The sequence below is a fragment of the Coregonus lavaretus genome (genome assembly GCF_964263955.1).
Source record: "Coregonus lavaretus genome assembly, chromosome: 9".
Classification (NCBI taxonomy): domain Eukaryota; kingdom Metazoa; phylum Chordata; class Actinopteri; order Salmoniformes; family Salmonidae; genus Coregonus; species Coregonus lavaretus.
Window position 1 is genome coordinate 42,401,479 of NC_139996.1, and position 26,231 is coordinate 42,427,709.

General features: G+C 41.8%; 1 protein-coding gene across 1 annotated transcript in view; it reads right to left on the reverse strand.

The window, feature by feature from the left end:
* The window catches only part of LOC311135357 (voltage-dependent calcium channel subunit alpha-2/delta-4-like), a gene marked incomplete at its 5' end in the record, with an annotated part of 86,564 nt that extends 64,356 nt beyond the window's left edge, over positions 1-22,208 (reverse strand). The window contains 7 exons of the mRNA XM_084169299.1: positions 9,752-9,812; positions 10,086-10,217; positions 10,475-10,637; positions 10,911-10,970; positions 11,230-11,346; positions 12,835-12,916; positions 21,715-22,208. Of these exons, the coding sequence (XP_084025425.1) occupies positions 9,752-9,812; positions 10,086-10,217; positions 10,475-10,637; positions 10,911-10,970; positions 11,230-11,346; positions 12,835-12,916; positions 21,715-22,208 (1,109 nt within the window). The remainder of the gene's footprint in view (positions 1-9,751; positions 9,813-10,085; positions 10,218-10,474; positions 10,638-10,910; positions 10,971-11,229; positions 11,347-12,834; positions 12,917-21,714) is intronic.
* Between the last annotated feature and the right edge of the window lie 4,023 nt (positions 22,209-26,231).

A 26,231-nucleotide genomic window follows, 5' to 3' on the forward strand; every position in this document is an offset into this window, starting at 1 on the left:
AGAAGGACAACAGTGTTGCAATTGTGGTGGGGATCATGATCCTGAGTTCCTGGAGTGCCCTGTAAGGGTGAAGGAGATTGAGGTGGGAAAAGTTAGCGTGGTCAATCGAATCTCCTATGGAAAGGTGATTGAAAGAGTTGAGAAAACAAGTGACCCTAGTGAAGATATGGTAGTGGATGCACCACAGCCTGTAGTAAATACCCTGTGTGTTAAAAAGGTGGATTTTGTGGCGTTAATTTTTTTAAACATTTGTTGGTAGTTTGGTCAATTTTCTGGGGAATCCTGTTTCCATCCCGCACAGTAGGTGGCAGGATGCAGAAGAAGAAGAAGAAGAAGAAGAAGAAGAAGAAGAAGAAGAAGAAGAAGAAGAAGAAGAAGAAGAAGAAGAAGAAGAAGAAGAAGAAGAAGAAGAAGAAGAAGAAGAAGAAGAAGAAGAAGAAGAAGAAGAAGAAGAATGTATACAACCTTATTGACATCATTGATAGACATGGTATGTGGACATTTTCTGGCAGTCAATATATATTTATTGAAATGTACCCAGACCTCACCCTGTAAAGTTTTAGCTGCAATTGTCCAAGATGAACTAGCTAGCTTGATAAACAGTGCTGACAATTTCATTTGGGCTAGCTAGCTAAGTTAAACAGCCAATGTTTGTGTTGATGCTATTACAATAACCAAACAGTTGGATAAACAAATCATTGGTAAAATCATGAATTGGTGTATGACCAGTACCATGTGAGTTCCTATGTTTACTTCTGACGGTACCTTATGTGTACCTTTGACCTTTTTGTACACCTGCGAACAACACTGTACAGTCACCAAACTCTTATTTGTGAGAGTGTGTGGATATATATTATTGATAACAAATAACCATCTGGTGGCACTGCTGAGACATTAATGCACTCCAGACCAAAAGGTTGGAAGTTCAAATCCCAAAAGCATTTATGCACACAGATTCTATCAGGTATGTGCTAGTGGTCAGAGGTGGAACTGCATTAGAGCTGTAAAATCCACAAGCGTCTCCCGGCATTAAACCTGAAGCGAAAATTGCCATTGGCTGTATGGAGCTGCATTAAGAGAAATCCCATGCAGCCTTGTTTACAAGTTGGATCAATGGAATGTGATATGTAATATACACCTATTTAATGATTTTCAATTTGAGTGTCATTATTTCTATATAGGCTACACTTTCTCCTTCAGAACTTCTAACGTGAGTAGGACGGGTGTGGCTTCGTGACAATGAGTAGCGGCTCACTGATTTGATAGCTCTAATGCAGTTACACCTCTGACACCACCGAAACACCAGCTGTGCGAGTGTCAGCTATTGCATGTTTATGCTTGATCTGATTGAATCTTAATGTCAAGTGTTGGTGTTATCAGAAATTGCAGAATTATTGACTTGATTCTGGGAAACTTTTAGCAAAGTGCAGAAATGTATTCTTGCCAATAAATCTGTGGGCAATCTCTGTCATGGCCACAGACCTGGTGGTGAAGCAGGACATTCAGGTTGCTGTCATCTAAGGGAGTGAACATTATTTATAATAAGGGTTACATGGAGAGAATCTGACCTCTCTGAAATGGAAATGATGGCCCTCCCTTGAGCAAAATATATTTAACCTAAACCCTCCGTGAACGCTTGAAAAAACAAACAAGTGACCCTCCCCTACACCCAAGATAATAATTAAAACATGAAGTGGATAGCAGAGAACATGCCCACAGTTTACCCTCACTTCTTGGACAGACCAGAGTCTTAGATATACAGTTTTAGAAACTGTTCTTCATCCTGTAAGCATTAGGCCTATATGGCAATGCAGGCATTTTTATAGCGCACAGTGATGCAGGCCAGAAGGCTGTGGTTTCACAGACCACCATGGACAAGAGTAGAAGTGGAAATATGTCCTTCATAGTAAAAGCATCGCATGAATCTATCATCATATTTGCAGGTCTGAGAATAAATGTCATGCAATTCTACATCATTTTACATATTAACAGAATCTTTTTTAATACCAGACAAATTACCGAAATTACAGGCTAAGAATGGACAGATAGATAGGCCTATGGTGTTCATCTTATTATATTTCTCCAATGCCAAATCAGTGTGTCTTGTTTGCAATGCAACTGTCCCTGTTTGCAAATAATTAAATCTGAGACAGGCTTATCTTTCCATCCCAGACAGAGGCCTGCTGATGCAGAAAAATATAAATTTTAACTACTGGCTACTTTTCTTCCGTGGCTTAACCCAACGAGAGATCACAAGGGTTTCCCTAAAAGCTGTCTGGATTCAAACATCTTCTATTGTACAGAAAGTTAATGCTTTATCAATTGATGGTGACAGAATTAGATTACATCCCAAGCAAAGCACATGTTTTGTCTCCTCGGCTATAGAAGGTGTGTAGCTCAGCCTCTGAATGTCAAAGAAACTAAACAATGATATCCCCATATGCATTGGAGTCACGTCTTTCCCGGGTATTTTCCATCTTGTTTCTAGCCTAAAGCATCGCGGACCAAAGCGCGCTTATAGATCACTTTATATAATCAGATGTTAGATTTTTTTCAAAATCTAAAGCTAACATGGGGTTGGCCTGTTCTTTTTTGCCATTTTCTTTAATAAAAGGTAGGCCTATGGCATACCCTCTCATACCCCCTCAATTCGAGTCCTGGTTTTAACTTTAACAGCCCTTCACTGACACTGAGGTAGGCTATTTAAAGAGTGCATGGTGGGTGGAAATAGCAGCCTATAGCCTAATTTCGTCTGTCAAACAGATAGGCCTTATAGGAAGAAATATGCTCCAACACAAAGCCAGTTAGTAAAGTGAGTTAAATTCCCAGGTCTGATCCCAAGTGTGCTAACCAATGTTGAGTTCCATTACATTAAAATTTTAAGTCAGTTGAGAAAGTAAACCCAATTCTGAATTTTCCGGTATTGAAAATAATAGATTTTGAATTTGAGTTTATGTGTACTTGTTATATATTTACTGACAAAATACAGTTCAGAGGTAGAAATACATTAAAAGTTGTTTCCACCATTTTCACCGCAACTCAGTAGTCGGTAACTTGGTATAAAATTACATTTTTATTTTATTTATTTTAACAGTTTGTGCCATAAGCGCATCTAAAGTATCCTATACGTTTAAATGCAATTGCAAGTGTGGCATAACAAGTTCATTTGCAGGACAGGCCAAAAAGTAACCAAGTACATTGTGATTGACAGTAAATATATAGCAAAACACCAATACAGTATCCTATTACTGTAGAAATGTTACGATTAACGACCACAACATTTACCACAGAATTAAGAGCCATGGCTAACAGTGTAGTTTCATGTTATTACATGTTGAACCACATGATTTCACATGTGGGAAATCACATGATTTCACATGTGAAATGTGAAATTTCACATATGAATTAATGTGAAAACGTGTTTTTAGAACCAAAGCTATTTACTATCATTATTTATGTCATTTATCTTTGTTTCATAGTGTAGGTTCTTATTTTTATTCAGTTTAGTTACATGATTTCTCAATTTGCAGTAAATTTGACAATCGGTTGTGCAGCCAGACTTTTTTGCCATTTCTTTTGCCTCATCCCTCTCAACAATAAAATTTTTCAATTCCTCATCAATCCACGGTAACAGTTTTCACAGTTATTTTCTTAATGGGTGCATGCTTATTAGTAACCGGGATAAGCAATTTCATAAATGTGTCAAGTGCAGCATCTGATTCCTTCTCATTACACACCACGGACCAACACATATTCTTTACATCAACAACATAGGAATCACTACAAAACGTATTGTATGAACTCTTATACACTATGTTAGGCCCAGCCTTTGGAACTTCGGTTTTCCTAGATATGGCTACTACAGTGAGGGAAAAAAGTATTTGATCCCCTGCTGATTTTGTACGTTTGCCCACTGACAAAGAAATTATCAGTCTATAATTTTAATGGTAGGTTTATTTGAACAGTGAGAGACAGAATAACAACAACAAAAATCCAGAAAAACACATGTCAAAAATGTTATAAATTGATTTGCATTTTAATGAGGGAAATAAGTATTTGACCCACTCTCAATCAGAAAGATTTCTGGCTCCCAGGTGTCTTTTATACAGGTAACGAGCTGAGATTAGGAGCACACTCTTGAAGGGAGTGCTCCTAATCTCAGTTTGTTACCTGTATAAAAGACACCTGTCCACAGAAGCAATCAATCAATCAGATTCCAAACTCTCCACCATGGCCAAGACCAAAGAGCTCTCCAAGGATGTCAGGGACAAGATTATAGACCTACACAAGGCTGGAATGGGCTACAAGACCATTGCCAAGCAGCTTGGTGAGAAGGTGACAACAGTTGGTGCGATTATTCGCAAATGGAAGAAACACAAAATAACTGTCAATCTCTCTCGGCCATGCAAGATCTCACCTCGTGGAGTTGCAATGATCATGAGAACGGTGAGGAATCAGCCCAGAACTACACAAAAGGATCTTGTCAATGATCTCAAGGCAGCTGGGACCATAGTCACCAAGAAAACAATTGGTAACACACTACGCTGTGAAGGACTGAAATCCTGCAACGCCCGCAAGGTCCCCCTGCTCAAGAAAGCACATATACAGGCCCGTCTGAAGTTTGCCAATGAACATCTGAATGATTCAGTGGAGAACTGGGTGAAAGTGTTGTGGTCAGATGAGACCAAAATTGAGCTCTTTGGCATCAACTCAACTCGCCGTGTTTGGAGGAGGAGGAATGCTGCCTATGACCCCAAGAACACCATCCCCACCGGGGAGGTGGAAACATTATGCTTTGGGGGTGTTTTTCTGCTAAGGGGACAGGACAACTTCACCGCATCAAAGGGACGATGGACGGGGCCATGTACCATCAAATCTTGGGTGAGAACCTCCTTCCCTCAGCCAGGGCATTGAAAATGGGTCGTGGATGGGTATTCCAGCATGAAAATGACCCAAAACACACGGCCAAGGCAACAAAGGAGTGGCTCAAGAAGAAGCACATTAAGGTCCTGGAGTGGCCTAGCCAGTCTCCAGACCTTAATCCCATAGGAAATCTGTGGAGGGAGCTGAAGTTTCGAGTTGCCAAACGTCAGGCTTGAAACCTTAATGACTTGGAGAAGATCTGCAAAGAGGAGTGGGACAAAATCCCTCCTGAGATGTGTGCAAACCTGGTGGCCAACTACAAGAAACGTCTGACCTCTGTGATTGCCAACAAGGGTTTTGCCACATAGTACTACGTCATGTTTTGCAGAGGGGTCAAATACTTATTTCCCTCATTAAAATGCAAATCAATTTATAACATTTTTGACATGCGTTTTTTCAGGATTTTTTTGTTGTTATTCTGTCTCTCACTGTTCAAATAAACCTACCATTAAAATTATAGACTGATCATGTCTTTGTCAGTGGGCAAACGTACAAAATCAGCAGGGGATCAAATACTTTTTTCCCTCACTGTATATTGTGATCACTACTGTACAACCGATGGATTTGGATACTGCTTTCAAGCAAATTTCTGCAGCATTAGTAAAGATGTGTTCAATACATGTTGATGATTTCATTCCTATGCTGTTTGTAACCACCCTGGTAAGTTGACTGATAAACTGAACCAGTTTGCAGGCACTAGTTACAGTTTGAAGCTTTTTCTTGAATGGGCAGCTTGATGAAAGCCAGTCAATATTTAAATCAGAAAGTATTCAGACCACTTGACTTTTTCCACATTATTTTACGTTACGGCCTTATTCTAAAATGGATTAAATTATTTCCTCATCAATCTACAAACAATACCCCATAATGACAAAGAGAAAACAGGTTTATAGACATTTTGCTATGAGTTTTGAAATTGAGATCAGGTGCATCCTGTTTCCATTGATCATCCGTGAGATGTTTCTACAACTTGATTGGAGTCCACATGTGGTAAATTCAATTGATTGGACATGATTTGGAAAGGCACACAACTGTCTATATAAGGTCCCACAGTTGACAGTGCATGTCAGAGCAAAAACCAAGCCATGAGGTCGAAGGAATTGTCCCTAGAGCTCCGAGACAGGATTGTGTTGAGGCGCAGATCTGGGGAAGGTTACCAAAACCTTTCTGCAGCATTGAAGGTCCTAAGAACACAGTGGCCTCCATCATTCTTAAATGGAAGAAGTTTGGAACCACCAACACTATTCCTAGAGCTGGCCGCCCGGCCAAACTGAGCAATCGGGGAAGAAGGGCCTTGGTCAGGGAGGTGACCAAAAACCCGATGATCACTCTGACAGAGCTCCAGAGTTCCTCTGTGGAGATCGGAGAACCTTCCAGGACAACCATCTCTGCAGCACTCCACCAATCATGCCGTTATGGTGGAGTGGCCAGACGGAAGGCACTCCTCAGTAAAAGGCACATAACAGCCCTCTTGGACTTTGCAAAAAGGCACTAAAAGGACTCTCAGACCATGAGAAAAAAGATTCTCTAGTCTGATGAAACCAAGATTGAACTATTTGGCCTGAATGCCCAATGTCACGTCTGGAGGAAACCTGGCACCATCCCTACGGTGAAGCATGGTGGTGGCAGCATCATGCTGTGGGGAGGTTTTTCAGCGGCAGGGACTGGGAGACTAGTCAGGATCGAGTTAAATATGAACGGAGCAAAGTACAGAGAGATCCTTGATGAAAATATGCTCCAAAGCGCTCAGGACCTCAGACTGGGGTGAAGGTTCACCTTCCAACAGGACAACTACCCTAAGCACACAGCCAAGACAACGCAGGAGTGGCTTTGGGACAAGTCTCTGTCCTTGAGTGGCCCAGCCAGAGCCCGGACTTGAACCTGATCGAACATCTCTGGAGAGACCTGAAAATAGCTGTGCAGCGATGCTCCCCATCCAACCTGACAGAGCTTGAGAGGATCTGCAGAGAAGAATGGGAGAAGCTCCCCAAATACAGGTGTGCCAAGCTTGTAGCATCATACCCAAGAAGACTCGGAGGCTGTAATCGCTGCCAAAGGTGCTTCAATAAAGTACTGATTAAAGGGTCTGAATACTTATGTAAATGTGATATTTCCGTTTTTATTTTATTTAAAATTTGCTACATTTTGTAAAAGCTGTTTTGCGTTGTCATTACGGGGTATTGTGTGTAGATTGATGAGGAAAAAAAAACTATTTAATCAATTTTAGAATAAGGCTGTAACATAACAAAATATGGAAAAAGTCAAGGGGTCTGAATACTTTCCGAATGCACTGTACATTATCAAGCATTTCACACATGTTATCCAGATAGCACTTGGTGGTCTATAGCAGCTTCCCACCAGAATGGGCTTTAGGTGAGGCAGATTAACCTGTAACCATATAACTTCAACAGGATTTAACATGAGATCCTCTCTAAGCTTTACAGGAATGTGGTTCTGAGTGCCATCTGCACTGCTATTTCAGTTATCAGTTATTCTGACTATTCTCTCATCATTTATTTAATTGACTTATATCAGCAATTTTAGGGTTTTCTGTATAGTTGTGTAATGTTGGTGGGGCATATGATTCAGTTTTAATGTTACTGCTGAATCACTGTGACAAATATAATCGTTTTTCATAAGTGTATTTTTAACAAAGATATTTACTTTGAAGTCCAAAGTGTAGGAATACAGGTGAAATCAGTTACTGACACAGACATGATGGCATAGCAGGAAGATCGGAATGCCATGAACCAAGAGGTTGTGAGTTAAAATCCCAGGTAAGGACATGTTGAATTATAATAATTACTGTATAAATAAACATGTACAATGTAGTCATGTATGTCAAATATGTAAGTTGAAAACACTGTTTGTTTAAAGCACTGTGTGTTTATCTTAACAACTTTTTTTGAATCCACATGTGAAAGGCTTTTGTTCACCTGTGAATATCCACATGTGAAACTTCATGTGAAATATCATCATACAGTGGGGAAAAAAAGTATTTAGTCAGCCACCAATTGTGCAAGTTCTCCCACTTAAAAATATGAGAGAGGCCTGTAATTTTCATCATAGGTACACGTCAACTATGACAGACAAAATGAGAATTTTTTTTCCAGAAAATCACATTGTAGGATTTTTAATGAATTATTTGCAAATTATGGTGGAAAATAAGTATTTGGTCAATATCAAAAGTTTCTCAATACTTTGTTATATACCCTTTGTTGGCAATGACACAGGTCAAACGTTTTCTGTAAGTCTTCACAAGGTTTTCACACACTGTTGCTGGTATTTTGGCCCATTCCTCCATGCAGATCTCCTCTAGAGCAGTGATGTTTTGGGGCTGTCGCTGGGCAACACGGACTTTCAACTCCCTCCAAAGATTTTCTATGGGGTTGAGATCTGGAGACTCCAGGACCTTGAAATGCTTCTTACGAAGCCACTCCTTCGTTGCCCGGGCGGTGTGTTTGGGATCATTGTCATGCTGAAAGACCCAGCCACGTTTCATCTTCAATGCCCTTGCTGATGGAAGGAGGTTTTCACTCAAAATCTCACGATACATGGCCCCATTCATTTTTCCTTTACACGGATCAGTCGTCCTGGTCCCTTTGCAGAAAAACAGCCCCAAAGTATGATGTTTTCACTCCCATGCTTCACAGTAGGTATGGTGTTCTTTGGATGCAACTCAGCATTCTTTGTCCTCCAAACACGACAAGTTGAGTTTTTACCAAAAAGTTCTATTTTGGTTTCATCTGACCATGTGACTTTCTCCCAATCCTCTTCTGGATGCACTCTAGCAAACTTCAGACGGGCCTGGACATGTACTGGCTTAAGCAGGGGGACACGTCTAGCACTGCAGGATTTGAGTCCCTGGCGGCGTAGTGTGTTACTGATGGTAGGCTTTGTTACTTTGGTCCCAGCTCTCTGCAGGTCATTCACTAGGTCCCCCCAAGTGGTTCTGGGATTTTTGCTCACTGTTCTTGTGATCATTTTGACCCCACGGGGTGAGATCTTGCGTGGAGCCCCAGATCGAGGGAGATTATCAGTGGTCTTGTATGTCTTCCATTTCCTAATAATTGCTCCCACAGTTGATTTCTTCAAACCAAGCTGCTTACCTATTGCAGATTCAGTCTTCCCAGCCTGGTGCAGGTCTACAATTTTTTTTCTGGTGTCCTTTGACAGCTCTTTGGTCTTGGCCATAGTGGAGTTTGGAGTGTGACTGTTTGAGGTTGTGGACAGGTGTCTTTTATACTGATAACAAGTTCAAACAGGTGCCATTAATACAGGTAACGAGTGGAGGACAGAGGAGCCTCTTAAAGAAGAAGTTACTGGTCTGTGAGAGCCAGAAATCTTGCTTGTTTGTAGGTGACCAAATACTTATTTTCCACCATAATTTGCAAATAAATTCATAAAAAATCCTACAATGTGATTTTCTGGATTTTCTTTTCTCAATTTGTCTGTCATAGTTGACGTGTACCTATGATGAAAATTACAGGCCTCTCTCATCTTTTTAAGTGGGAGAACTTGCACAATTGGTGGCTGACTAAATACTTTTTTTCCCCACTGTATGTGAAGTGTTCCAAAAACACAGGGTTTCACGTGAAGTTTTCCAAAAACACATGATTTCACATGTGCAAAACATGTGGAAATTTCACATGAAATAATTAGATTTTCCACATGTGAACCCATGTGTTGTTTCCGGAAGGGGAGTCTTAGGGTAACATGTAATAGTGTCTAACTCTTACCCTTGTCACCTTAATACCAGGGCAGTTTCCTACTATAGTCAAGGGCAAGGCCACCCTAGACACTACTAATTGCAGAGATAGTAGCTTACCAGTTACGGTTCCTGCAGTCAAACGCAGCCACACCATTTGAATCTGGAGTCCATTTGATACCTGTATAAATAATACAGTCACACCATCCCTACAGTCAGCAAACATCATTGCATCCATTTAAATTCTACAACACTGTTGCAATTTACATCATAAGAGAGCCGACGGTGACATGGTTTCTCTATACTAGTATGTTTTTATGTTTTGCTGTGCTATCTTTTCTGAAACATTCTACTCTAGATTTAAACATTATTCTGTGCTGATTTATGCTATCTGCTGTATGGAGCTGTGGGCCTATTACATTAACATAGTGTTGTCATCTGCCTAGTCCTTTACCAGGGTAGATTCTGAAGAATCCTGAGGAGCTGCCAAAGTACTGCCAGGTGAGAGTGGGGTCTTTCTGGAAGTTATTGATGAACACGTCATTCAGAGCCTCCGACATGTAGATTCCATTGAGGATGTAGGGATCTTTACACAGGGGAGGTAGAGAGAGCAGAAAATGAGTGAGATGGAAAGTGTAACATCACCTATAGCAACTCTTTCACATCTTTCACTTTAAAGGCTGATTACGCCACACCTAATCCAATGTTATTTCAATGTGTGATTTATGTAAAAAATATGTGTTATATTCATATATAAGTTAGGATTTGCATCAAAGGGCATCAAGTGAGGATTTGGATCCAAGGGCCTGCAAAGGGCCTGTTTCAACTTCACCACACAGCCACCTTTGTTGTAGACATTGGTGGGGACCTGTACGTCACTCTGCATTGTGTTGACTGGGAGGTTGTTGAAATGCTCATTCTCCTCCAGAGGAAACTCCCCACCCAGCTCTATGAAGTTACCATCCTCATCCACTGTGTTCACCAGCATGGAGTTATAGTAGTCAAACTGGAGAAGGACAAAGCACGAGGAAGTTGGAAAAGTTGCATTCAAATTCATCAAGTATGATTGGAAGTCGAGTAAGTTAGCAGTGTATACTCTATCAGAAACGGGCTTCTGCTCATGGCATTGTGTGTTTTTGTGGTCATCAAAATGTGCATGATGGTTAGACATTTCATTATCTCTATTGTGGTATTGTAGAATAGCTTTGTGATACTCATAGTAGCATTACGTTGATACATCTGAGACCTCATATTCCCACAGACAGATAGAATGACAAACCTGTAGAGTTTTGTTGAACTCGTGGTACAAATCTGCATCCTCCGCAGACTCAGCCAACCGCTGAGGAGAAAATAAAGATATATTAATTCAAATACGTTTTGCAAACCACAAGCCCAACCACAATACTCATGGTTAATGTTCTGGGGGTGGTTACTCTCATATTGCAAACAGGGTATGCTATAGCAGGGACATCAACAGATGGCCCAATGGCTAAATCCTGTCTGCGAGGTGATCTCATTTGGAACGCCAAGGTTGTCTTATGTAGTTAAAATGATTTTAAACAACGTGTGTGTGGCTTGTATCTGACCTTTGTACTCACCTTAACGGACTTCATCTTGGACCCCAGCATTCTCTCTATGTCCTCTGAAAATTCCCTCACTTGGGCTCTCCCATCGATGTCCGCTATCTTTATAATGGACTCTACATCTCTGAATTTCTGAGAAGAACAAGGGAGATGTTCAACCATGTCTTTTTAGTATGTCTGATATGTAATATTTGATCATCTGGTTTCCCATTTGTACAGAAAATGAAATAAAGCTCCAAATGCAGCATTGCCATGCTAACTTGTCATGTAGCATTCTCTCTTGGAACTGATTGATTCAGGTATTTTTCCTCTGGCAATTCACAGGTACAATGAGTACACAATGGTCATTATAAAGTCAGGAATAGAAGATATTGAGGTAGATAGAGTATATAACATAGACTACATCAGTTAGTATCCTAGCTGCCCTGGGCCACTAGCTGTGCCAAGTATCTCCCTTTCACTCACTCACTCACTCACTCACTCACTCACTCACTCACTCACTCACTCACTGACTGACTGACTGACTGACTGACTGACTGACTGACTGACTGACTGACTGACTGACTGACTCCAACCCAACCCAACCCAACCTGGAGACAGAGCTGGCGGGTGGACACAAAACAATTAGGGTTCCTCAAAGGTTCTTTGGGAAGGGTGATGGTTCTATGTGGAACCATACTGACCCAAATAACCCTTTGAGCCCTTCAATGGTTCTTTGTAGTTCAAGAAAGGGTTATTTCCTCTTTTAGTGATAATTAAAATGTAGGGACGGCGGCTCATTCAAATATTTTGGGGCATGGTTTGGTCACAACTCTTTTTGTTCAACCGTGAGTGAGAGTGTCATTACAGTTGATCTAATCTGTGGTGTTATGCGATTGCATGTTATGTATAACTATGGCCAGTGAGGGTGTCTTGTGAAAGACGTATGGCCTTGTGTCTATAGAAAATGGTTGACTAAGTCCGTAGTTCTCAATTCTCTCCTCAGGGTCCCCAGCTGTGCCAGAGCTAGCACACCTGATTCAACTTGTTAATAAACACAATAAAACCTATGGAATTTTAACAATATAATATGGCTATTAATCCAGATTAAAGAACTGTATGGTTCTACAAATAACTTTTGAGATTGAAAAAGGTTCTTTATAGAACCATTGTCCATAGTGGTTATATAAGGTTCTATAAAGAATAATGTATAAATAACCTTTTTGGGTGCTTTTATTAATGGTTCTTTATATAAACTTAGGAAAGGGTTCTTTATAGCACCATACAGGTTCCATTTAGAACCTTCAGAAAAAGAACCTTCCGCTATGGTTACCAGTAAAATAAGCCTTATTTGGCACTATATAGAACCATTTGTTTTTAGTGTGTGGTGTTAGAGGAGAATATGGGGCGCCACAGGAGGTTAGTACATGTGATGAGACAAGGAAAGTATGGGGCAGATGGTGATCAGTGGGATGTTATGGACCATCTCAGGTTGAAATGGCAGAGAATATGTGTGGTTAGTGGGGAATACTATGTTGTGGGTTCAGACACAATACTGCATGTTGTTTTTGTCCTGTGGTTGATTTTAATTCGGTCTCATTCTCGTTTAGTGATCAACCCCCCAAAACACCCATATTTTACCTTTTGCAGAATGTTAGCTCCCGAGTATCTTGTGGTAGCCTCGCGTAGTTGCACTGAAAGGATATTTGCCCAAACTTGGACCCTGCAATAGACAGAGAGAAAGAGAGAGAGAGAGAGAGAGAGAGGAGAGAGAGAGAGAGAGAGAGAGAGAGAGAGAGAGAGAGAGAGAGAGAGAGAGAGAGAGAGAGAGAGAGAGAGAGAGAGAGAGAGAGAGAGAGAGAGAGAGAGAGAGAGAGAGAGAGAGAGAGAGAGAGAGATTGAGAGAGAGAGAGAGAGAGAGAGAGGTGATGAAGGATAGTGAGGGATAATAGATAATCTATCATCATGTCCATGACAGAATATAATCATCAAGATTTTAGCCTTGCTGTCTACATGACACTCAAAACCCAGACAGGACGCATGTGCCAAAAAAGACCATGAATATTACAACTGCAATGCCAATTTGTTTAATCTGTCCATGGTTGATGTAGGTCAGTAGAAGGTTCCAGGTGCCCCTCAAACACATGATTCGTTTTTAAGTATAGCCGTGGGATGCTGAAAAAAAAGTTGCCCGCGCTACAGATGGCTATATCGGTCCGCTAATACAGGACTAGTAAAGGCCCAGTGCACTACTTTTGTTTTTTATTAATATTTGTTTTGTATTCTGATTTTTCAGGGGGTGCTGCAGCATCCTCAGTACCTCTAATTCCCGCGGCTATGATTTTAAGCCACCTATAGAACTCTCTCTTTATTGGAGCTCTGCATGTCAACAGACAGACTAGCAAAGTGGTGTTGTATGGAAATCAAATAGAATGCTGTGGAATGTTATTTGTTTGCTCCTCATGACCTCATCTGATATTTCTTTATAACTCTTTGTTCTTTTGTCCAGATGTTGTGTAGAATCCTGAGATAGGAATATCAGATTTTACCATGTACATTTATGAGGGATTATACAGAACACCTTTCTAAGCCATTGTATTACTGTCACATGAAACAGGGCTCAATCTAGTAAAGGAGCCTCGAATAACCTTTTGGGGTGCAAAAGATTGCCACTGTGGGGGAACCTTTTCAGGTCAAAAAGGTACCTTGAGGAACCCCTATGAAAAGGTTATTTGAGGAACCCCTGTGACATGATGCATATCTTTTCGCAAAAGCATCACAGATTAACGCTTATACACTGAAGACTGGAGGTGTTGCTTATTGGAGGCTTGGCTTTCAGATAGTACATTTTGGCCACCCATAAGAGTAAATGTCAGTCCTGTTCATCATATTAAGTTTGTACACTAGAAATGTCAATTTTCTTTGAATATTTATGCATATTACATATTCTAATATAATGTTAACTTTTCTGACTACATACAGTAATAGAGTGGTAAATATTCCAACATTGGGATTTGCATAGGCTCTTGAGGAACTCATTCACCTCTGGGGCGGCAGGTAGCTTAGTGGTTAAGAGCGTTGTGCCAGTAACCGAAAGGTCGCTGGTTCTAATCCCCGAGGCGACTAGGTGAAATATCTGTCGATGTGCCCTTGAGCAAGGCACTTAACCCTAATTGCTCCTGTAAGTCGCTCTGGATAAGAGCGTCTGCTAAATGACATGGAAGCTACAAAACTGTCAATCTTCTTCTTCTTCTTTGCTATCATGGCATTCGCACATTTTGTTTGTGCATGCCGCCACCTACTGTGCAGGAGTGTGTGGTCGATCACTTTACATTTTGTGATACAAAAATAAAAAGGAAGGGGTAAAGTGAAAAATTACACCACCAACTAACCCTATACCTATATACCACCAAAAAAAAACATACCCTATTCCACTACTTTGACCCTTCCTGATCCTACACCAGGTCGATGGCCTGGGAGGACGGGACTCTTTCGTTCAACACACCTTGTTAATATTCTGCAGTAAAACTTTTTACACCCAAGTACTTCTCTGCAGCTGCCACCACAACACCTATTTTCTGTGATTTATGTTCCATTTCTGTGGTACAGTTGATAATCATGGCAATGAATGCTAAGAAGCCAACCTTACTGAAGCACAAATTTGTATCACTCCGTATTGTCTTAGACCTACTACTTACTCACCTTAGCCCATCATCCGCTACTCTCTTCACTGCCTCAGCATACAACACCTTCTGTTCTACTCTGACCCTGGCAACCACAACCGGTCTCTCTTGCACCAGGCACTTCTGATCCCCAGCAACATGGGCACACCCACAATTGACACACACAGTTTTTTCCACGATACTACACATCCCTTTGTCCCATGCCCTCCTGCACACTTCTCACATCTCAGAATCTCCCTCCTGCTGCAACATAACCATAAGCTTGGCATCTGAAAACCCTTAGTGGTTTCGGCACAAAAGCTCTCACGAGATATCCCAATATGACTTTGTCAGGTAAATACTCTGCTTCAAAACTCAAAAGGACAGACAGTGTCTTCTCAGTTTCACCACGCTCGCCACCGGGTCTGCGTCGCACCAAACGGTGAGTGTCACAATCACAGGCAATCTTCAATTTTAGTTGCTCCACCTCAACACTTAACCCCACCCCAGTAATCGCTCCTTTCAAAGGCACCCTGCTCCGGAGAGTCACAGGTCTTGTCCCGAGGCACGTGACGCATAGCGCCTGCACCCTCTGGATGGAAGAAACACAAGTTCACAAGTTCACTTCAACACAAGTTCACTTCGAGCTACTTTCACTGATTTAACAGTACCCAAATTATTTTCTACCCAGCCTGAGATTACATATGGGTCAGCCAAAAGGCAGGGATCCACTGGGCCAGAATCATCCTTTGCATGACGGTCGGGGAGAGGATCGGACTCTGAGGTCTTCACCACACCTGCCACCACAGGTAATTCATCCTCACTGTCTTCACATTCAATTTCTGAGCCATCAGAAACAGCAGAGTACGGTTTGTACTTGGCACCATTCTTTTTCAACACACATCTTCCCTCTGCACTTGGCTCTTCTCCTTCCTTGCTGTCCATAACCATGTCTATTCGTTCACCACGCTCATGCCGTGCCTTCATCCGCTGTACTGTTTGCAGAACACGCACTGATGGCTTTTTTCCAATACCTAACTTCTGTTCCATAGCCCAATTTACTAGTCTGGCTATCTCCGGCCTCTCCATGCTTGCAAAACATAGGCTACTCTGCATCTGAAAGCACCACCCTGTCAGTGTTCAACCTTAACATGTGATGACAACACAACAGAAAAGATGAACAGAAATTACATTTACTCTCACGGGTGCTTACTGATTAACAGGAGAGTCTTTAGAGGTGAAGTGGGTGAGCTAGCTGGCCCCCTCTGGCCTGACGGGGCACTGGGGCACTGGAACACAGGGGCCAGCAGACTGGGGCCAGACTGGCGGAGGAGTTGGAAGTTAGGCTGGGCTGGAAGAGCTGACATGGTCTCATTAGAAAAGGAGGCCAGCAGACAGACAATAGAGCTGACTGGGGCTGTGCAGCCTAGGACAGGAGCTGGGAGCTAGGAACTGGGCTGGGAGATACAGGTGTTGCAGCCTGTAGGCTATAGAGCCCACACAGAGATTATGGCACCATGGCTCAGCTCAGGACAAAACTGTATATAGGATCATATATAGGATCAGCTGATGTGGTTAAAGGGTCCCAGCGTGACACATACACACTGTACATTGCTGTTACGCAGAACTATTGTGTATTACATTTGTGCGTTTGTGTTTGCGTGTGTTTGTTTGCATGTTTGCATGCGTGTGTGTGTCTGGCTGTATGAGCAATATCAAAGCAGACTGCTTCAACCTAGGAAAATACATACAATCTGTTAACATACTGTCTCAAATCAAGCAACGCTCATTCACAAAATACAACCACTCCAACTCCTGACTACAGTTAATCCACCATTCCTCTCTAATTCACGATAGCAGTATGTTATATAAATGTGGCTATGAAAAGTACAGTGATACAGACCTGGGCAGAAAATAGTTGTATTTTGTAGTTTATTTGAAAAGAACAAACTTTGAAAATGCTCAAGGTAGTTGAATATACTGTAGTTTATATAGAGTTTCAACTAAAAGGCAACTATTTTCTTTGATATTCACATACGAGTCTCAGAAAAACTAAGAATATTTGAAGGTATTTGAATATATGCAAGTTATTTGAAAACAAACAAAATGTACTTAATGGCTGCCAAATTTTTTACGAAGAACCAAAAACTACAACAGTTAGTTGAATTAGTCTAAAGATATGATCATAAGCACATGGTTTGGAGGATTCTTAGATATTCAACTTAATATAGTTTATAGCTAGAATTAAATACATGAGGGGCATGGAATCCCCTCAACATTATAGACCACTTTTGCAGCTTCAAAATGACATAACATATATTTTCATAATAAGTGAGACATAAGGTAATACAGCAACATGTGTAGTAACTTTGTGATTATTACAATAGCAACATTATTGTTACATAGAACTTAGAAAATTGCTTTACAATTGCACAATAATGGATTTATTACAAAGTTGTGTGCCCTATAATTAGCTAAAGCTTTTGAACCTGAACAAACATTTCAGTAAAGGGTGAAAAAAATCGAACTAACCGATGGGATTAGTTTAGAAAATGTATGTTATTTATTTTTGTATAGCATAAGATTAATCAATCAATCAATGTACATGCACAAACGTAGATATTGAAACAAACCATTTAAAAAAATCAACCTGCAATAGAGCATTCTAGGAAATATGATAACGATGGGTGTAGTTTTGGTTCAAAAAAACATGTGGGCGGCAGGTAGCTTAGTGGTTAAGAGCGTTGTGCCAGTACCCCAAAGGTCGCTGGTTCTAATCCCCGAGCCGATTAGGTGAAAAATCTGCCGATGTGCCCTTGAGCAAGGGACTTAACCCTAATTGCTCCTGTAAGTCGCTCTGGATAAGAGCGTCTGCTAAATGACGTAAATGTATGAGTTTCAGGCCCCTGTATTAGGGTAAAACTAGGCCCTCCAAATAAGGCCTTATGAAATACGTATGCACAAAAAAAATGCTGGATTAAAAACAACCCAATTTGGGTAAATATTGGACTGAACACACATTGGGTTATTTTGACCCAGACAGTTGGGTCACTTAGTTGGGTTGTTGGGTTATTGATGCTGGAGGCGTGGTTTAGTAGGGGTGTGGCTTTTAAATAGTTATTTTTGGCCAGCCGTGAGTGTAAATGTAATTCCGGTTCATGTTCTGTTGTATTGTCAAAATATTTTAAGGTTCAGTACTGATACTTTTGTAGCTGTTATGAGGCTTACACAGAAGTATGAGTTCCTCAAGTGTCCATGCATATCCCAATGTTGGGAGACTTACCAATTTGTTATAATATTTAAATAAAGTTATCACATTTATATACAAATATGTAATATGCAAAACATATTGAAGGAAAATTCAAATGTGCAGTGTACAAACTTAACAGGAATTACATTTACTCTCACTGGTGGCCAAAAATAACTATCTGAAGGCCAAGCCCCTACTAAGCCATGTCTCCAGTCTTCAAAGAAAACAACCCAACTAAAGCTAGCAGCATGGTCAATCCGGAGTCTGCATTGGACGTACAGCATTTACGGGAATGCGGCCTCTGCAGAAGTCAGGGCATTCATATTATTGAACTTCGCGAAGCAGAGCAGAGCTGTTGTGAAAGAAGTTGTCAAGGAAAGGAGTTTGTATTTATACACGACGTACCGCCCCCACCTATCGTCAACCAATCATGTCAATGCGGAGCTATACGGCGCTATACGGAGTCCTCCGCATTATACATTTTTTGGGAGGTGCACGGCATTGCTGTATGGAGCTTGATTTGGCGTCCGCTGAACTCCGGAGGCTCCGCAATTGCGTCACGCCCTCCGTATGGAGCCTCCGCACCGTCACTTACAAAGCATAAATCGACTTTAAGTGTGTTCTGTCCACTATTTACCCAGCATTTCTTTTTCTTGCAGGGATGGGCAACTGGCGGACCCTTTTGAAGGCTCTCGGATACATTCGGGGTCCCAACTTACTGTTGCGAGGTAGAATAATAGAATACACAAGGTGCAATTTCGAAATTTGATTGTACATCAACAGTTTTTCTCTTATGTCAGTCACTCATAGTCACTCAATTAGCCCATGTCAGCAAAACATTTTTGATTGGTAAGTTAGTCTAGCGGCCAGCTATCTAAACTTGTAGTAATCAAGGTCGAATTAACCCCGGAGGGCCCCCATTGATTTTGTTAGTCAGTCTCACTCAGATATCATCTTAAAAACAGCAAACATTTCTCTCCACCCTGTGGCAAAATGTTTAGAATTGCAGCAAACTAGCTATAAAACAGCAGCATTTTCTCTACACACCATGGCACAATGTGTAGAATTGCACAAAATTAACTCTAAAACTGCAGCCCCTCATGATGAGTTCAGATTTTTTGTGGCACCCACCCCCATCAAAGTTCCTCATCCCTGATTTAGAGTGTGGTATTGTGTTCAAAACTTTATTCGCTTAGGAGCTCAATTGGTGAAGACAATAGGATCGAAAATGGATGAATGCAACAACCATTTCTCTGTCACTAACAAATATACTTGTCCGTTATTTATTTTTTAGATTTTTTTTTAACAAGTTCTTTTTTTCATTTCACTTCACCAATTTGGACTATTTTGTGTATGTCCATTACATGAAATCCAAATAAAAATCCATTTCAAATACAGGTTGTAATGCAACAAAATAGGAAAAATGCCAAGGGGGATGAATACTTTTGCAAGGCACTGTATGTACACCTGGGGCAATGGACATTGAGGAGAATGGACATTTACAGAATGTTCAGATAGAAATGTATTGTGTAGATCAAATATGGCTCTCAGAGAGATTGGAATAGTATATGAAATTGTGTGTGCTCTATTCATTCTCTTTCTATCTTCAACATGCAGTTCCAGATACAACCCTGCCATTAGTTGAAGTCACTTCCTGAGATCTGTATTCAAATATTTTGAAAAAGTATTTGCTTTCTCAGATCTGCATTAAATAGTTTTGAAAAGTAGTCACTTTCTGAGATCTGTATTCAAATAGTTGTAGTCACCTCCAAAGTAACTATTGGTTCCACAGGAAAAATAGGTACTTTCCACAAAGCATAGTTAAAACTATAATTATGCCAGGTCTGCAGTGATAACACCTCGGATCAGACTACCACAGTCCTGCTGAGGCTTCAGGCAGTGATGGACCCAGTGGGGTACAAGTTAACATGCGGGTCTGCTCACAGGAGGTTCCTCTGACAACACACTCCGACCTGCATGACCATCTGTCTACCAGTGTGGTGTGATACCCCTGGATACTGTCCCGGACCAAATTGGTGAGGGCAGTGTCCTGCAGGATAACAGTGGTCAACTGATCATATGACCGGCACTTTGGACCACTTCCTGCACAAACAGCCACTGGCAGTGACTGAACTGGGAATTGGCAGCCTATGGGAGAAATGCTTCTTGGTAAAAAACTAACTTGGTGGGCAAAACCTGTTGCAAGGATGTCATTATGAAGTCTATTGTGTCATCATGGTCAGATGTATTACTGGTTGCAAAAGCAAGACAATGACGTCCTATGCCAAAGGTTGCCTGTTAGTGGGTCAAGTATCTTTTATCTGTAACACAGTGGCTTAAAAACCAATGGAACTGCCGTCAATAATCTGTTGGCAACTTTGAAGAGCGAGACAGCTTTGGGTCAATCAATATGATATTCGGCCTGACTCAAGGATTTAAATGTATGTAAGCTCAGGAGAATATCCTGTGTCCAATGCCAGCCCTGTATTGGCCTACAAATCTAATCTACAGAAACACAGACAAGCACAGAACAGCCAGCTCTCCCCATTGTGCCTTGGGGAAATAGTGATGCATTTTACCACAAAGACAAGGCTAGCCTCGTCCCACATGGGATGAAGGGATATGTAATGTAGTAAACCACGTGTCAAACACTCCATCACATCAGCACACTGAGTGACCTGATGATCGCCCACAGTGACCTGATGATGATGTGTGTTCTCTTCCAGCAAAGGAAAACGGTGGCTGAATTCCACAAGGGGAAAAAATCCTGGCTTTGACGGCGGATGACGAATCACATCACATCAAATCATGTTGTGGAACTGGCCTGACTGACCGCTGGCACTGTCCCCTAATGTGGTGGGATGAGAGATGAGCGTGGACACAGGGCCAGACGGGCTGAGAGCAGAGTGCAGAGTGTGGGACTCAAGCGTGATTAATCTCCCTGGCTCATGGGACCTTTTTAGGTGCTGTGATTTTGGTGACAGTTGGATGTGGTTCAATTATAGCGGAGGGAGTGAAGCAGAGGGAGAGGAGAGAGGAATCAGGGTCAATATGTAATCAGGCCTTGAAACAAACCGAACGGCAGCTGACTGCAGATAATCAACAATAACCAGCCAGCCAGTCAGACAGACCATATTGGAATAGAGATTCAACCTAGACATCCTCCTCCTTATATGCCTTTTAGCAGACACTTTTGTCCCTCTACTATAACTGGGCTGGATTCGGCTGGTCAGAGAATGTGCTTCCTCAAACATTTTCCAAGTGCAACAATTACATTTGTTAGAAGTGTACTGTGAAAGTCAGTCACTTGAATCTCAGGGTGACAAGGTGCTGATAAAAATGTGGAGACTCATCAACATCAAAGGCCAACTAGAGGATTGCTATAGATCATACAGTGCTGGACCAACAGGGAAAGATATATATGAGATAGTATAGTAATAATACCACTGCTCTAAGTGAATTGGTCAGCATAGATTTAGCGCCCTTATGCCTCTACATCTGAGGTGTAGCTGACACACAAAGCCTCAGTAGCCTGTGTGAATAGAAACTTTAAAGGAGAGACTGTTGGAGGTGAGCAGTACTACATGATAGCGCTAAGGGGCTACTCACGTCTCAGGTGGTATCTTCATCTGAGCGTGAGCAGTGAAGCAAAACCAGCTGAAACACAGGATCCACAGGCCCAACCTCAGCCCCGCTGGAGTCCCCCTGGGTCCCAGCCTGTTCGTTACTTCACCTGATCCTAGTCCCATCCTGTAAGGGTCCACTGTGTCAGCCCTGGGTCCTAGTTTCATCCTGCCTGTGTCCACTGTGTCAGCCCTGGGTCCTAGTCCTATCCTGCCTGGGTCGGCCCAGGGTCCTAGTCCCATCCTGCCTTGGTCCACTGTGTCGGCCGTGGGTCCTAGTACCATCCTATCAGGGTCCACTGTGTCGGCCCTGGGTCCTAGTCCTATCCTGCCTGGGTCGGCCCAGGGTCCTAGTCCCATCCTGCTTGGGTCCACTGTGTCGGCCCTGGTTCCTAGTCCCATCCTGCCTTGGTCCACTGTGTCGGCTCTGGGTGCTAGTCCCATCCTGCCTTGGTCCACTGTGTCGCCTGAGGAAGACATCTGTACCGGTCCGGTATCTATGGCTCCTTTCCAATGTCTCAGTCAGCACACAAGAAAACGACAACACACCTCAGGATCAGCAAGCCTCAAGAAAGTGTCGAGGAACATCAATGTGTCTGTGGGGGAAAGTGTCCTCATTTCGGCTAAAGGAAGTGGAAGCCCCATGACGTCCTTTTTGACTGTGTTGAATGCGGTCTGGATCCTGTCCTCCCCAACTCTTTCGCGTTATCTTCTCATCCTCTCACAACCACAGGCCAACCTCTCCTCTTTACAATCCTAAAGCACTACAACCTTCTCCTGTTGATGTTAGAAGTGTTGCCTTCTAGTGTTACAAGTTGAGAAGCGCCAAACACTCCAATATGACACAATGAAGAGGAACTATTGCGATTCTTGTGACCTGTCAATCAACCATGAAGACGACACTCCAATAAGTATTCATCAGAAGTTGCATGGTGGTCATTCACAAGATCTAGTTACTGTAGTTCCTCTCTGCGTCCTGGCGGTGAAGGATCCCCTCCTGGTTATGCACAGACCAGACAGACGTGCCGTCACACTGACAACGATGAGAAAATAACACTCAGAAAAATGGGAGGGATGCATGCAGCAGCCATTGATTTGTCGACATTCCGGCGCTGCCTACTGTCATTACATTTAGGGCGTAACCTACTGGGATTAAAACTCCACACCCCACCCGAGATGGGGATAGGAGAGAGAGGAAGGGAGGGGTGGATGGAGGGAAAGTAGAGGGGGAGGGAGGATCGAAGCAGAGGATTGGATGAAGGGTTTGTTTTATCTAAGAGGATTATAGTGATTTCTGGAGACAGGCTCTTGTCCATCCAATCAGTGGATGATTAAAAAAAATAAAAAAACTGTTTAGCGAAGGCAGTGCTGACATCTAGCAAAGCCTGATACTCCCCTCCAACATAAACAAAAACACGCTTGCCAAATCCCGCCCGGCCACTCTAGCACAGGAGCTAAGCAGGAGGGAGCGAATGAATACCGAATGAACGCACACAGCAAAAATGCACAGCATGCTCCGACGCACACACACCTTTTTGAAAATAGTTTATCGCTTTGGTACCATTTTCACAAGTATGCGGTACATTTTCACAACTCTTAATACAAAACGCCAAACTGGTCACACTTGTAACGCAGCCAGTCACTCATTCAAAACCTGTCATTGTGCATTCATTTGGATTGTAAACATCTCTCACCACAAACATTGATTCAAAATATTAGTTTATTGTGAAATGTTATGAGAACATTGGTTTAATCACCAAAAAAACATGATATATTTTCAAATTAGTCGTTTTACAATCAGTTTAGCCAATAACAATGCAGATTTGTTTCAAATTGCCCTTAGAAGTGCTCAAAGTAACGTTCGTTTTTTTCACCAGGTAAACCAGTTGAGAACTTGAGAACAAGTTCTCATTTACAACTGCGACCTGGCCAAGATAAAGCAAAGCAGTGCGATAAAAACAACAGAGTTACATATGGAATAAACAAACAAAAAACGTACAGTCAATAACATTGGGCAATACACAACAAAATTGACAGAACCTATAATTTCCATAATATCTATCCAATGTGTAATCAAAGGTGTGATCAATGACGACATCCTCTACAATCATTCATGCAAAAAATATAATTACAACATAGGTGCACGGTCTGTAATGAAATGTAAGAAATTAAATGAAACAAATTAGATGAAAATAAAACAACCTTTAGCACGCATTAATTTGTATCACGCCTATCTTGAGCATTTGGCCTTAACTTCTCATCCACATCACAGTGAACGTCCTCATTGTTCATGCACCGCGGAAACCTTTTGGCATGGCGAATTCACGCTTGACATTGGTCTGCATTGTCATCGCATGCCTCATCCATGGCCAGAAGGAGGGTGGCACTCTCATGGGATGGCGATCATACACCTTCCACCTCCATGCTGAGAAAAGACTCAATAGTGTTGAGGAAAGGTATACAGTAGGGTCACACATTGGGGATGGTCCCATAACCATGCCTGAACCACCTCTGCATGGTGGAACCTGACATTGTCCCACACAATAACATAGGTGACCCCTTCACCTTGGCAGACCTGCTCAATTTCATTGCGAAACACAATAAGGTGTGCAGCGTTGTAGGATCCAAGTAACGGCCTACGTCCTACCACACCATCTTCACACATAGCTGCGCACATGGAGAGGTTTCCCCCATGTTGTTCAGGCACTTGGACGGTCGCCCGCTGGCCGATGAGGTTCCGCCCACGGCGCCGAGTTTTGGCCAGGTTGAAGCCCGCTTCATCAACAAAGATATCCGCCCACGGCACAATCACCCTCTAAAAATATATTTGGTTAGTTATTTTTACAGTATAGTTCCAATAGGATATTGTGAAGTAGCATGTGAATGAAATAGTAACAGTAATAGAGTATATAGTGCTGTACCTGAACATACTCGGCCTGCAGTTGTTTCACTCAGTCGTTGTTTCTCTCAAAAGGCACCAGGTAAATGTGTTTCATAGATACCTGGTGCCTCTTCAAAAGGCGGGCGATTGTTGGCAGGCTGGATGCCACATTGGCAAAGGTGTCATCGTTCTCCTCAATGGCCTGCTTTATTTCGGACAGCCGTATGTAATTCCTGGCCCTCACCATTTCCGCCACTGCCCACTCCTGCTGGTAGGTCAGCACACGGCAACTGCCACCACCATGGGGTCTTCTGTCAATTCTGAGGGTAGAACAGTGTATACTGTCAATAGATCATACTGTAAGATTACTGTAACATGTTTTGTGAATTTACATGCATTGCAATGTCATTTACTGAAAATCTAATGGTAAAATCCTGCATACTTACCGGCTTTCTTGGTGAAATGTTCTCATGATCGAATTGACAGTTGATCTTTTCAGATTGGGGTGAACTAATCTGGCAGCTTTTGCCATGGTAAGGCCTCTGTTTAACACATTGTCAACGACGATGGCCCGGACTTCATTAGACAACAGTTCCCTGCCGTCTTCCTCCATCTCTCTGATGCCCACCTCTTTGACGGGGGCCCATTCCCACCTCTCTGATGGGCCCCTTATCCATGAACTCTTTGATTTCTTCCTCTCCCTTGCTGTCTATCCTGCTCCATGTTGAAAGAAATTGCAAGTGTTCACAAACATCCTTTTATATGGTGACCAATTGTGGTTACCACTATGTGAAATCAATTAGCAATAACGAGTAGTCATTATGTATGAATATCATGTATCATACATGTTTATACTTTACAAACACACATTTTATTTCTGTACTCAAAATACATATATAGTAGACAAACCTGTTTAAAATCTCTAGGTTTACCAAAGGTTAAGTGATTAACCATTAAGCACAGTTGGATTAAGTGATGGTAAAATGTATTTAATCAAATGAGAAGAGAATCATATTCAAAGTATTATGAGCATTGCATTGTGAAAGGCAATTACTTTATATGAAAGGTATTTCTAGATTAAACAATGATTAGGTTTGGTCAAAAAGTTACTGTGTGATTTTGTGTGTTGTATTTAGTCAATTGAAAATGTGCTTAAAGTTGTGAAAAAATGCATTTATGATGATTTGTTTTGAGTTTTTTGAGTTTACCTGTGAAAATAGTACCAAAGCGATAAAAGAAAACTGTAATAGGATAATCTATGCATGTTTGTACTTTTGTCTTGATACAACTTTGGGGACCGTGGTGTGGTGAGGCTAAGTGATAAGGGATGTTTCAGTGGGACATCAACTAGGGGGACTTTAAGACTAATCTTCTTTAAAAAACCTATTAGAGGAGAAGAGCACTAAGCTTCTACTCTCCTGACCTATGGGATCTCATAGTATCTCATATTCAGACCATGACCTTCAGTAGAGCATAGGGTTTAGACTCCCAAACGTTTTTTGAAATTGTTTTGGAGTCCACAAATGGAGCCTTTGGCACTAACCGAAAATGGTCCATTCCTAAAATGACACATTGAGCTAAACCCATCAACCCATTTTACGCAGTCCTCTCAGTTGCCCATG